General features: G+C 49.2%; 1 protein-coding gene across 1 annotated transcript; it reads right to left on the bottom strand.

The window, feature by feature from the left end:
* Positions 1 to 6,555: 6,555 nt before the first annotated feature.
* Positions 6,556 to 10,998, bottom strand: LOC142591536 (uncharacterized). Its single transcript, XM_075703856.1, is given in 2 exon segments — positions 6,556 to 9,321; positions 10,918 to 10,998. Coding segments are annotated over 2 exon segments (2,847 nt in total).
* Positions 10,999 to 12,789: the final 1,791 nt, after the last annotated feature.

Here is a 12,789-nt window from a genome sequence, read left to right as displayed (position 1 = left end):
CACCGCGCATGTGGCGATGGTCTTTGTTGTTATCTGCTTACGAATACAAACTGGAGTATAGAAGGACGCAAGATCACGCAAACGCTGACTGTCTAAGCAGGCTACCGATACTCGGTGACGGGAGGGACATCGAGCCTCCAGGCGGCGTTCTTTTGTTGGAAGCAGCGGAGTACCCTCCTTTGAGCGCAGCAGACGTCGCGTCAGCCACTATGCGTGATCCTTGCCTGTCGCGGGGGAAGAAATGGGTCGCAACTGGCTGCCCAGAGCAAGGTGTGCCCCCAGAATATGCCGCCTATCATGTGAGGCGTGGAGAGCTGTCTTATCGCCGTGACTGCCTTCTGTGGGGTAACAGGGTCATACTGCCAGATGAACTGACAGAAAATGTCCTCGCCATTCTGCATGCAAATTACCCTGGCATAACGGCCATGAAAGCTCTGGCAAAGTCATACGTGTGGAGGCCGAAGTTCGCTGCCCAGATTGAAGATTTCTTGCGTCATTGCAAACTCTGTCAAGAGAACAGACAAAGCGAACCTAAAATGCCTGTGCCTTTTTGGACGAAACCCGAAAGCCCCTGGAACAAAATTCATAGATTTTGCAGGGCCGGTTAAGGGCGTTTTCTTTCTTGTTGTCGTGGACGCGCTATCAAATTGGGCCGAGATCGAGATGATGCCATCGCTTCATTTCTCAGCTGTAATCTAAAAACTGCGAAGAATATTTGCTTCATACGGATTGCCGGAGTTAGTTGTTTCTGATAACGGTGCGGCCTTCTCGCGCAACGAAATGCAATCTTTCTTGAACAGAAATGGCGTGCGCTGTATACATGCATGTATACAGCGCCACACCATCCCGCAAGCAACTGAAGGGCTGAGCGCATGGTTCGCGAGCTAAAGTGTGCGCTCTGAAAACCGAGCCAAGGCACAGTGGCGTGTAACGTTTCTCGTTTTTTATTCAAGCAGCACTCCACGCCCCACTCGGAAACCGGGAGAACGCCAGCAGAACTCATGATGGGCAGAAGCTTCCGCTCTGTCTGGTCGAGACTGCACCCTGGCGTGAAAGGCCCTGGATGTACCAAGCAGCCATCGTCGAGGGAGTTTCTACAAGGTGACTCCGTGTATGTGCGGAATTTCTCTCGTGGTCCGAAGTGGCTCGCGGCACAGATACTGCGTCGCTTGGGCCACGTCATGTGCAAAGTACAGACTTCCGATGGTTCAGTATACCGACGTCATCGCAACCACGTGCGGGATGCTGTACCGATAGTCTCTCACGCTAACCCCAGCTTCAAGCTTCCAGCTACTGAAACTGCAGTGCAGATATCGCCTATCCTTCCAGCGACGCAAACTGCAGTGCGGAGATTGCCTAGTCCAGAAGTTCCGCAAGCATGCCGTAGGTCTACTCGTGTACGTCGACCAGTGCTTCATTATGACCTTGACTACTAGGTGGCAATGGATGTGATAACAGAGCAACGTGACTGAGTTGGCTATCTTGTGCGCATGTCTTCCGTGTTTAAACCCATCGCACGTGTGCCGATAAGCGATGCACCGTGCCTACATAAACCATTGTTTTTCATGGAATAAGAGAATCTTGCAAAAGCTGCTGCTGCGTCTACATCGTTTATTACAAGCACCCGCCGTGGTTGCTCAGTGGCTGTGGTGTTCGGCTGGTGAACACAAGGTCGCGTGATCGAATCGCCGCCGCGGCGGCCGCATGTCGATGAAGGACGCTCTTTGTTATTCAAATTGCACATAAAATGCATAACTGATCACTGTGAGGAAGTAGACGGACCATATTGTGGCACAAATGGGCATACTGATTGGCCTTCCTCTCATTTGCATCTCTCTAGAAAAATCATCGCATGGAGACAGCTTCCCACTAGCATTGGTGCCATGACTCATTGCGAATAATTCAAGATTGCCTTGCAAAGCACTGCATATCTATTTCGCTACCTACATGGTTGTTTCTTTCTTACATTATTCACTCCTACCTGTAGTCTTCAGATCCTGAAAGTATATTGAATAAGTAAACTAATTGGTTGTATGGCTAACTTTTCGACATTAGACAGTACACTAGTCCCAGCAGGGTCGTGCTACCGACTGAACAACAGTCGAATTTCTGCGTACAGTAGACCTAGGTTCACAAAAAGAAATGCACGACAAATGTCAACGTTCTTCTTCGCACTGTGACGAAGAAAAGCTCATGTTGACTGATCTGGAGCAGCTGTCGCTGGAGCGCGCGAAAGTTTTGAATTACAACCGCGGCTGCAGCGCAGTGTAGCGACAAGTTGAGTTCCATCTGACGAGCTCGCTGGGAACCATCGGCAATCCCACACTCTCTTTCCGCCAACCAGAGGTCGCCACCAAACCAGTTGTGCCAGAGTTAGTCTTGGGTACCGCCAAGGAGGTTAAAGCTTTAAGAGGAAGCTTTAGCTCGAGTGCTCCTATCTAAATACATGTAAAAGGAGAATTCGTTTTTCTCGGCAACCACTGCACCAAATTTGACGAGGTTTGTTGCATTTAAAAGACAAACTTAAAATCTAGTGACTGGTGGTTTCGAATTTTTGAGTTAGATTGTCAGTTTTTTATTAAAAATTGGCAAAAATCGTAAATTTTCAGAAAACGAAACTATCAAGTTTACAACTCTGCAACTTAACCACTAAAAATGATAATACAATTCTGTGAATTGCATCTAATAGTACATTTAAAGCGGACAAAATTGATATGTTACACATGAATATAAAAAAAAATCAATCATAGGGATACACAACTTTTGCAAAACCGTTGTAACCAACGTAACAAATTCATGTAAGATGTAAAATGACATATTGAATTTGTCCGCTTTGAATGATCTAATGAATGTCGTTTACAAAACAGCGATATCAGTTCTTGATGCAAAGCTATGAATTTGTAAACTTCGTGATTCTATTTTTTTTTAACGGTCAAATATTTGAAAATCGTTTAAGGAAAATTCAAGCCCTAAATCGAAATTCCGCTTCCAACAGTCACTAGAATTTAACTTTCTATTTCAAATGCGGCAAATTTCATCAAAATCGGTCCAGGGGTTATCGCATAAAAACGTTTTTGCGTTTTACATGTATTTGAATAGGCCGCGTCGGAGTTGGGCCCGAGCTAAAGCTTCCTCTTAACCTCCTTGGGTACCGCACAGCCGGCATCGATTAACGATTAGAGCGCTAGCTTCCAATGTCTGCGATAGGGGGAACCAGCAGCACAGTGAAGTGGCAGTGATGGGAGAGCGCATAGGGAGAGCGACCGCTTGCGTGGCATGCCAGCGGCCGCGGAGCGGGGTTGGTGCAGCGGTGCCGTGCTTTTATCCCAGCTGTCCGCGGCAGCGCCCGCTTTGAAGAGTGAGCAGCTTCTGTCGCTGCACAATGCGTCCTGTCCGTTTTTCGCATACATCTCTATACATACTTACAATGTTTCGTCGGGACGAAACTTTAGCTCGGTTGGCGCGCGGTGCGTTTTCTCGTTGTGAACGCTCATTTCTGTGGAGGCTTGCGAAGGAATTTACCAGCTCATACGTGGGCGCATTCGCTCCTTCCCACTTTCACTCCCATTCAACCCTACGAAGTGCAGAGTGGTAAGACACTAGCTCAGGTCAACCTTACTGCCTTTCCTACCAATAATATATCTTGTCTCCAGCACCAGAGGCGCAGCGCTCTCATTTTTTCCGAGGTAGTGAGAGTGATATCGATGCCTACTAACTCTGCACTGAGGAAGCCACACAATATGAATTAGTCATTTTGTAAATAAAATTTGGAAATTTTTGCACGCATGGTTCGTTACTACCAAAAAAAATTCTCATTGCAACATTCAACAACGACTCATAGCCAGCAAAAAAGAAAAGGTAACAGATACAACCGGTCCTTGCTTCTCTCTAATAATACGCCGCAGCTTGTTACTTACTTTCCAAAGTACATCACCCAGAACAATATGAAAATAAAGAAAGACAGTAGATTACAAAGTCATAGACAAATGCAAGGACAACAGACAATGCAATGTTTTGCAGTGTATACATGCTAACAGCCACAATTGCAACTTCTACACTCGCATTTAGTAGTGTGCAAGAAATAAATAAAACGCTTTAATTGCAAGCAGGTTATTTAATGATGACGTACCCGGCAAACGCCGTAAACCCTACAATGCCATAACATTAACACAGTGGAAGTGCAAGTGGCATCTGCTTATTGGGGCTGTCTAAGGTTCGCAGCCCAGGACCGCGTTTCTATTTACGCCCAGCCCAGTGCTCGACCGCTGCACCGACATGCGCCACCCGCACGTACCCCGCTTCTAGGTACTTTCTTCGCCAAGGCACACGCCGTAGATTCTTCTTTTTTACATCTATTTGGTTTTAAGTCCCTAGCGAACAGGGAAGGGGTGCTGTGCCGGGGCACGCAGCCTACTCGGCCCATTCCGTATTCGCAGAGTTTAGGCGGTGTAGTTAAGTTTTAATTTTAAATGCGTGACCACTTCCACGCTTACCCAACGAGATAACCGTCCCAACGTCCGTCGCATAATAATACGAACGCTTTCAAGACAGCGCCCGCAGCAGCGAGCGAATTTGCTTTTGCGCTGCCTCTCGCTTCAACGCCAACGAAGCGGCGAGAACACAGCGCTATGTAGATCTCAGCGTACGCCTCACACTCTGCCACGTTTGCAGATCGTTTTAAAGCTACGGGCCTGTTCGTCTCTCTTCAACACTAATGGCGCACTCGGCAAATCGCACCGGCGTGCCCTGGGGCGAAGATGATTGGATGAAACAGCGCATTGGTGCGCACCGGTGCGCGTTGCCGAATTTCCCCTAAGTAAGCGGCAAGAACACAGCGCGCGCAGCTATGAGCAGTCTGCACTCTTTGTTGGCATCGCAGCTCGCCTTCAAGGTGCGGCGCACACGGTGGTGCCATATACGAAGCCGCTGCCTGAGTACGTTCACGGTTCATAATGGTTCAACAAGGATGGATAAGCAGCTAAAGAGCGATAACTGCTTATAATCATCAGGACGTCATCAGCGCACCTGGCGCCTCCAAGTGCAGTACTCTGCTTGCGTCATCAATGCTCCTTGCGCCTCCGTCGGCACCAGTTTGTGTCGCCACTGCGCTGTCGTTAGTACTGGCCTAATCAAGTTTCATAACATTGATAATGACACCGGGCGGGGCGGAGATGAGCAAGTGGCACAATGCTTGCGCATACTTAGACAACTCCCAGAAGAATTTCTGCGTGATTTCTTTTGTTGTTGTTGCTCCTGGATGTTGCGCTTTAGTCTAATGAGCGTCGTGTGTGGCGCCTGCGCATTGCTACTTTTTCGGCTGGAAGAGACATAGCGATATAAAGAAAGGACGCCTGATTGCAGCTTTGATATGGCTCAGGTGCGAGAAACACTCCATGCCTCACGATTATACAGCTTTTGTAGATCGAAGCGCCTAGCACAACACGACCAACTTCTTATGTACCTTCACCCCTTATCCAGATTGAAAAATTTCGTTGAGTGTTTGAGCTTCCGCACACAACTTTTATGCGATAGTAATTATATGTAGATTCCAGGCGCATTTGTCCCATCGCCATGAGGTTCCGTATAAATGAAACGTGTGCGGGTGAGCTTGCCAACGCGGTTCAATCTCGCCTGTACGAGCGAGGAACGCAGCCCGGTTGCGTGCCCTCTCCTATGGCGCGCGAGGCAGCAGAGTGAGGCGAGGGATGATTGCTTCTCCTCCGGCGTCTGCTACGGTGCCTCGTTGTCCTCCTCGCCCGCCGCTCCGTACAGAGTGGAGACAACCGCGGCGTCTTGTACGGTGTTGGCCAAGCGAATCAGGGACGCCGGAGTAGATGCCTTTGGCGGATGCCGTAGGGACGCTTTGTCGGCGCTCGTGTGTCTTGAAAGCGATCTGCGAACGTGGACAAAGAGCACGCCTGCGCGGGTCTCATCTTCAAAGTGATCTGCGATGTTTACAGCGTGCGCGTAGTGCCGGTAGCTTCATATACGCTGTGCTTTCAACGTTTCGTTCGCGCTGAAGCGACGGGCTAGTTGATTTGAATGCATGATATAAGGGCTAAACGCGACTGAACAAAGAAGTAGAAGAAGCAAAGACACAAATACAGCGCTATCTCTGTGTGTCTCTTTCTACGTCCTCGTTGAGTCACGCTAACACATTCTATCATCGCTAATTTAGTTAGTAAGAGAATGTGTACAAGGTTATGCGGCCGATAAGGCTACAATCCTTACTTCGCACATCTGTCTATTAATTTACTATCGCAATCGGTGCTTCTTCTTTCGGGTAGAACGGCGAATTTTTGTTTCAAAATAGCCTAGGCGGTGTGTATTCATCAACCTACTTTCTCTTAGCGACAGCTGGCTGAGCTCGTTGTGCGCCCAGGCATATCATCTCCCTAGTTCCACCAAGTAGAGAGAGAGAGAGAGAGAACAACTTTAGTAAATATGCCTGCAGAGGCGGTTAGGCTCCCTCCACGCAGGGGGGACAAGCTTTTACCGCGACGCGGCCACTACGTCAGTCTCGAGCATTGTGCTCCTCGAGGTCTTGGTCCCTCGCTACTTCCGCGGATCCGAGAGGGCCGCCACCCCCTTCCTGAGGGTGCTGCCCCCCTTCTCCTCGGTTTCGCGAGGTCGCTGCCTCTCTAGAGCTGCCGAGACCTGCTGGACGGCCTTTAGTTGTGTATCTTGGTCATAGGTCCTCGTTGCAGCCTCTAGCTGCGGCGGGATCGTCGTCTTCTCACTGGCTTCTCGTAGATTTACACAACAGTCCCAAAGGATGTGAGCCGCGGTGGCTCTCTCCTTAGCGCACAGTCTGCACACGTCACTCGCGTACACGCTCGGACACACGTGCTTAGCTAGCACCGGGGTGAGCAGGGACCCCGTCTGTAATTGCCTGTATAACACTGCCTCCTCCCGGGTAAGCCCCGGGTGAGGTGGCGGCATAGTCTGTCTGTTAAGTCTGTACCACTTCACTATTTCGTTGAAGGTGGACATCTTTTCCTTGGCACTGCACCGCGACCAACACTCCGAGTCGGCCGTGCTTGCCGCTGCGCGGTTGGTTAGTGCTCGCGCGGCCGAGTTGGCCGTCTCGTTGTGGTTCACGTTCCCGCGTTCCGACACGTCACTGCCCATGTGGGCCGGAAACCACTTGATCACCACAGCGCTTTTGCGTCCGATGTCTTCGGCCTTGCGCAGTATGCGCGCAGCCTCACTACATACCCTACCCTTGGCGTAGTTCTTCACCGCCGTTCTAGAGTCACACAACACTGTAGTGCATCCGGGGTCGGAGACGGCCAAGGCGATGGCCACCTCCTCCGCCCGGTGTGCCTCTCGAGTCCGGACGCTCGCCGCGGTCTTCGTTGCACCCGTCGATGCCCCGACAGCCACCACCGCGTATGCGCCGCTGCTCCCTCGATACTCCCCCGCGTCCACGTACATGGCGCCTTCTTCTCTGGCGTGGAGGTCCACAAGAGCCCTGGCCCTCGCCAACCTCCGCTCCTTGTGCTCGGGGTTCACGTTCCTCGGGATCGGGCAGACCCTGAGCTTTCTGTTGATGCTATCCGGTATAAGTACGTCTTTCTGCTGCTCGCCTTCCCTCGGCTCGAGGCCAAGGTCCCGCAGTATCTTTCTTCCGGTTCTTGTTTCAGAGAGACGCTCGAGTTGCGCCGTTCTCTGTGCTTCGGCTATTTCGTCCAGCGTGTTGTGGACTCCCAGCGCCATGAATTTTTCGGTGCTCGTGCTGCCGAGGAGGCCGAGTGCCGCCTTATACGCCTTGCGTATGGTGGCGTCTATCTTGTTACGTTCGCTCGGCCTCCAGTTGTGGAAGGCGGCCACGTACGTTATGTGGCTAACTGCGAAGGATTGAACGAGCCTAGTCAGGCTCTCCTCCTTCATCCCCGCTCTTCTGTTGGACAATCTCTTGATGAGTCTCATTGCCGCGGCCGCTTTGCCCGCGAGCTTGTTGGCCGTTTCACCGTTGACTCGATTTCGCTGGATGAGCAGCCCGAGCACTCGAATCTTCTCGACCTCCGGTATTACTTGTCCTCCCGCTGCCTTGACCGTGATCTTGGACCGCTCGTACTGGACTTCCATGTTCTTTCTTTTCCTGCCCGCTCCTGTCGGTGGAATCACCAGCAGTTCTGACTTGGCCGGAGAGCAAACGAGTCCAAACCCGCCCAGCTGCTCCTCGATGGCGTTCACCGCTTCTTGCAGCGTTGTCTCGATGTGTCCGTCGCTTCCTCCCGGTACCCATAGCGTAACGTCGTCGGCGTAGATGGTGTGCCAGACTCCCGCTACTCTTTCTAGCCGGTTGGCCACCCCGATCATCACGAGGTTGAAGAGAAGCGGGGAGATCACCGAGCCCTGCGGAGTTCCGACGCTGCCCAGCTTCTTCTCTTCGAGCTGCAGGTCTCCCGCGCAGATTTCGGTGGTCCGTTCCGTCAGGAAGTCTATGATGTACTGGTATGTCCTTCTGCCCATGTTTAGTCTGGATACTTGGGCCAGGATAGCCTAGTGCCTCACTTTATCGAAGGCGCTCTACAAGTCCAGCCCGAGTATGGCTCTGTTGTCCTTGGTGCCCGTCGTATCGTCGATGATCTCGTTCTTTAGTAAGATCATGGCGTCTTGCGTCCCGAGCTTCTTCCGAAACCCGATGATGGAATTTGGGTAAAGCTCCGATTCTTCCAGGTAACGCTGCCACCTGTTCATGAGAACGTGCTCGAGGACCTTTCCCACGCACGAAGTGAGCGAGATCGGCCTGAGGTTCTCTATGTTGGGCGGCTTGCCAGGCTTGGCGATGAGGATCGTCTTGGCTGCTTTCCATTGCTTGGGCAGCCTTCCTTCTTGCCAGCACTTGTTGTAGAAGTTCGTGAGCGTTTCGATGGCCGCTTCGTTGAGGTTCTTGAGCGCTCTGTTGGTCACTCGATCGGGACCCGCGGCGGACCTGCCATTGAGATCCTGCAGGGCAACTCTGACTTCCCATGTCTGGATGTCTCGATCTAGCGCCTCGTTCTCGTTGCCTTGGTAATCCGGGTGTCTTTCCGCGGGGGTGGTCGGTAGGTACTTCGCGTCCAAGCGCCCCTTGACCTCGTCCTCCCCGTGTTCACAGATTGCCTTGTGTAGGATTCTGGCCAGGTTGTTGTGTTGGTGGCCCTTGGTCTTGGTTTCGTCGAGGAGGTGCCGCAGCATGTTCCACGTCTTGCCCTTGTGCATCTGTCCGTCGGCTTCGTTGCAGGCCTCGTTCCACTGGTGGGTGCATAGCGCCCTGCAGTGGACCTCGATCTGCCTGTTGAGCTCGACGATCTTCTTACTTAGACTTAGTAGCTAGAATGATCTAGGGCGCTCGCCATGGTGCTTTGGTGGAAAATGTACCTAGAAACGTAGTAAGCGCGAGTGGCGCATGGCTGCGCAGCGGTCGAGCACTGGGCTCGGGCATAAATGGAAACATGCGGCCCGGGACGTGTGGGGTTGGTGTGAAAAAGCCGGCCCCCCACCCTCCCCCTTTCCACGCTTATATCTAGCAAACAGAATAGCTTTGGCGTGAAATCTGTTACAGCGGAGCTGTATATTGCTAGGCTACTATAAAATTTGCATGTACGCACACAAAAACTATTATCGTCAATGGCTCATATCCAAGTAAGCAAGTAAAATATGCAATGGCTGATTGCCCCGTACGCCAGAGGCTACAAACACTCAGCGAAGTAAAGCCGATAGTGTTTACATTCTTTCTAATCACGCATACAACGTACAGAGCAGCGTGCCGAAAACCGTCGTTATAAATGGCCTGTACTCGCGTAAGCAAAAAAAAGCTATAGCTCATAGCCCCGTAAGATTCATGGCTACTCACTTTTCGTTGGTTAGTTGTGATGACACTACCCTTTAGTCGTTGCCGGTGATTTCAATGTAGATGCGTCTCGATCGAAAATGGAGTGGTTTACGCGTTTCATGTTGCAGATACATCGCTTGTGATGTCACACTGATCCGGCCCAACCGACCACCCAGTGGCGTACGTGCATCAATTTGACATTATCAAAGAATATGTTTGCAGTTGTGAAAATGCCAATCAGGGTATGTTATAGTGACCACAAAGCCATTGTGACCGTCCTGAGTAAGTGACAATGAGTGATGCAATGAAATTTTTAGCACAGGTATACTTAGAACGACGTTCACAGCTCCGTTGATCATCCCCTTCCGCCAGGCGGAGTGGCATTAGATTTGTCTGACGTCACTTCCTTCCATTTCTTTTTCCTCTTATATTTTGCACTGGACGTCACGCAGACTAGATACTTGGTCACCATGCATGAAGTTTTCGATCCGTGGCCCGCTTTCATTTCCCCTCATCTCGGAAAAATGCTGAAAAAGGCCATACTCGACCATTGATTCGAAGATCAGGAAGCATGCCGTCACGTCATCTCGGAGGCCATGACCAGGTAAGGTCACTGCCATCGCGCGCGTCATCGTTGGTTAGAGCAAATGTTTTTCACAAACCTCATCGGTTGTTTGGATAACGCACAAAATTTGCGTGGGTGGAATCTTGACATTAATGTGTCAAGGAAGCAAGTTGGCTGACCAGGTCGCACTTGGTTTGCTACCCCACACTGGAAGAAGGGGAAGCTTACATAAATGATAGGATGAGGGCAAGGAATAACATGTCATGAGAGAGTACACACAAATACGTTCACAGCGCAATATAAAAGAACAATCAACAGTGGTCGCAGAGGCCATGCAGTCTTCTTTAATAAGTGCATGTAATTGTTTCATGCACTTCTGTTGTTTTTGGCCTTCTTACTGAGCTTGATATTTTAGCTACGTCTAAACACGTGTTCTTTTATATTACTCGATTGACGAGATTATATGACTTGTGTTTCATAGTTTTTATAAAGTTATTAGGTTCGGGGGTATTACGGGTCAAAACCACACTTTGATCATGAGGCACACCGTAGTGAGAGATTCCAGAATAATTTCGGGCGCCTGCGGCTCTTTAACGTCAATACAATGCATGGTACGCGGGAATTTTTGAATTTCACCCTGATCAGAATGCGGTGGCAGCCGGTATTCGATCCCTCGCTCTCAGGCATAGTAGGACAGCGCCGTAGGCACTGCGCCACCTTCGCGAGGTGTGTTTAGTTGCATAAAGTGCTTAATTTTCCCTTTTCCTGCTGATTTCTTTTTCTAAAGTGACTTTTCAAGCATGGTTCTAAATTTGTCCTTTTAGCCAAAACATTTTTTATATCACCATATGCTATCATCTATTGATCACTGAATGGTTTACAGCCTGTGGAGAAGCCGCTTACATGATCCTAGCCGATATGTTTAATAATATATGTGCAACAGCAACTAATAATGGCGCAACAACGAGTGCCTGATTTACAGCCTAAAACGTACCAGGCTGCCCGAATAACTTATCTAAGCAATGACTCCACGCTCACTTAAAATATTGCGACAGCAGAAAGCTCAATATGGCTCAGTATGGAAGCTTCAAGTTCAAAGCGTCACAATGAGTTGTGTCTGTTTAAGAGGAAGCTGCAGCTCAGGAGCCCCGATACCAAATACATGTTAATTAAGAAATTGTTTTTGTTGGCAACGAGTGCGCCGAAATTGATGAGGTTTGTTCCATGTGTAAATAGAAGGTAAATTCTAGGAATTTTTCAAAGTGGACGGTAATTCTTGGCGGAAGCGTTCTTTTAAGGTTTCTTTACAAGTTCGCAAATTGTAAGTACTAAAGTACCAATTTTTCAATACTCTAACTCATCAATAAAAAATCCCCAATAATATTCTGTACTGTGCATCTAATAATAAATTGGAAGCAGAAAACATTGCTGGATTACGTACAGCTCTGTAACCTACCACTAATTTGTGTTTTTGGAATTTCGCAGAACCTTTGTCACCCTAGTCGGAATTTTTGTCAGCTGCTAATTTATAAATGAATTTGTCCGCTTAACCTTTGTCCGCTTAAACACATGTAGTTTGCAAAACCGTGTTTTCTGCTTTTCGTCGAAAGTTGCGGATATTGTAAATTTCGCGCGTTTATGTTTGCTAAGCTTTCTGTGTTTCAGACAGTTCCCTAAATAGTAATAGGTCCTAAATAAATATTGTGTTTCCTAGTTATTTCTAAAATTTCATTCAAACAAATCCAGCGGTATTCCTCCTGGAAGAATTGTTGCATTATGCGTGTGTTCGAATCGGAAAATCAGAGTTCGCCCCGAACAAAAACTTGCCTTTAATTCACCCCACGGCCGGATCGATACCTCATATGACGTCACCGCCTCTGGCCGGTGCTCCTCCAGGAATATTGCCAGTCGTTAGCATTACTCGACGAAGTGATGCACGCTTGGAAGTTATCTTCCCCGCGCACGCATAGCGTTTCACTTGAAGAAGTGATGGCGGGTAGTCGGGGACGGCGAATAGCCGTCGCTACATGCATACGTGATGATGCCGTCTAAAGAGGCGTATCCTGTAGTAACCTTTGATGCGGATGTCTGAGTATGAGCCTTTATTCCAGACGTGCATGTTAGATATACAGGACTGACCGGAAAGAAAAAGAATCCGCTATGTAGTGGTTTGATGATGCTTCCTACACCCACACATACATCGTTGCGGCAGTACGGACAAAACAATCAGTATAGAAGGCTACTGAGAGATCATATTACAAGATAATTCGAGGATAAAACACAGAGTGTGGTGAACTGCAGAGCAAAAACAGTAATAGCATTTCAGGTTTTCAATACAAAACATACTACAAAGGCATACACAGACGAAAATAATTAAGATTACCTTTAAAATGAAGGTGAG

The sequence above is a fragment of the Dermacentor variabilis genome, chromosome 8 (assembly GCF_050947875.1).
Source record: "Dermacentor variabilis isolate Ectoservices chromosome 8, ASM5094787v1, whole genome shotgun sequence".
In the NCBI taxonomy this organism is placed as follows: Eukaryota; Metazoa; Arthropoda; class Arachnida; order Ixodida; family Ixodidae; genus Dermacentor; species Dermacentor variabilis.
This window is presented reverse-complemented; position numbering and strand designations above follow the sequence as displayed.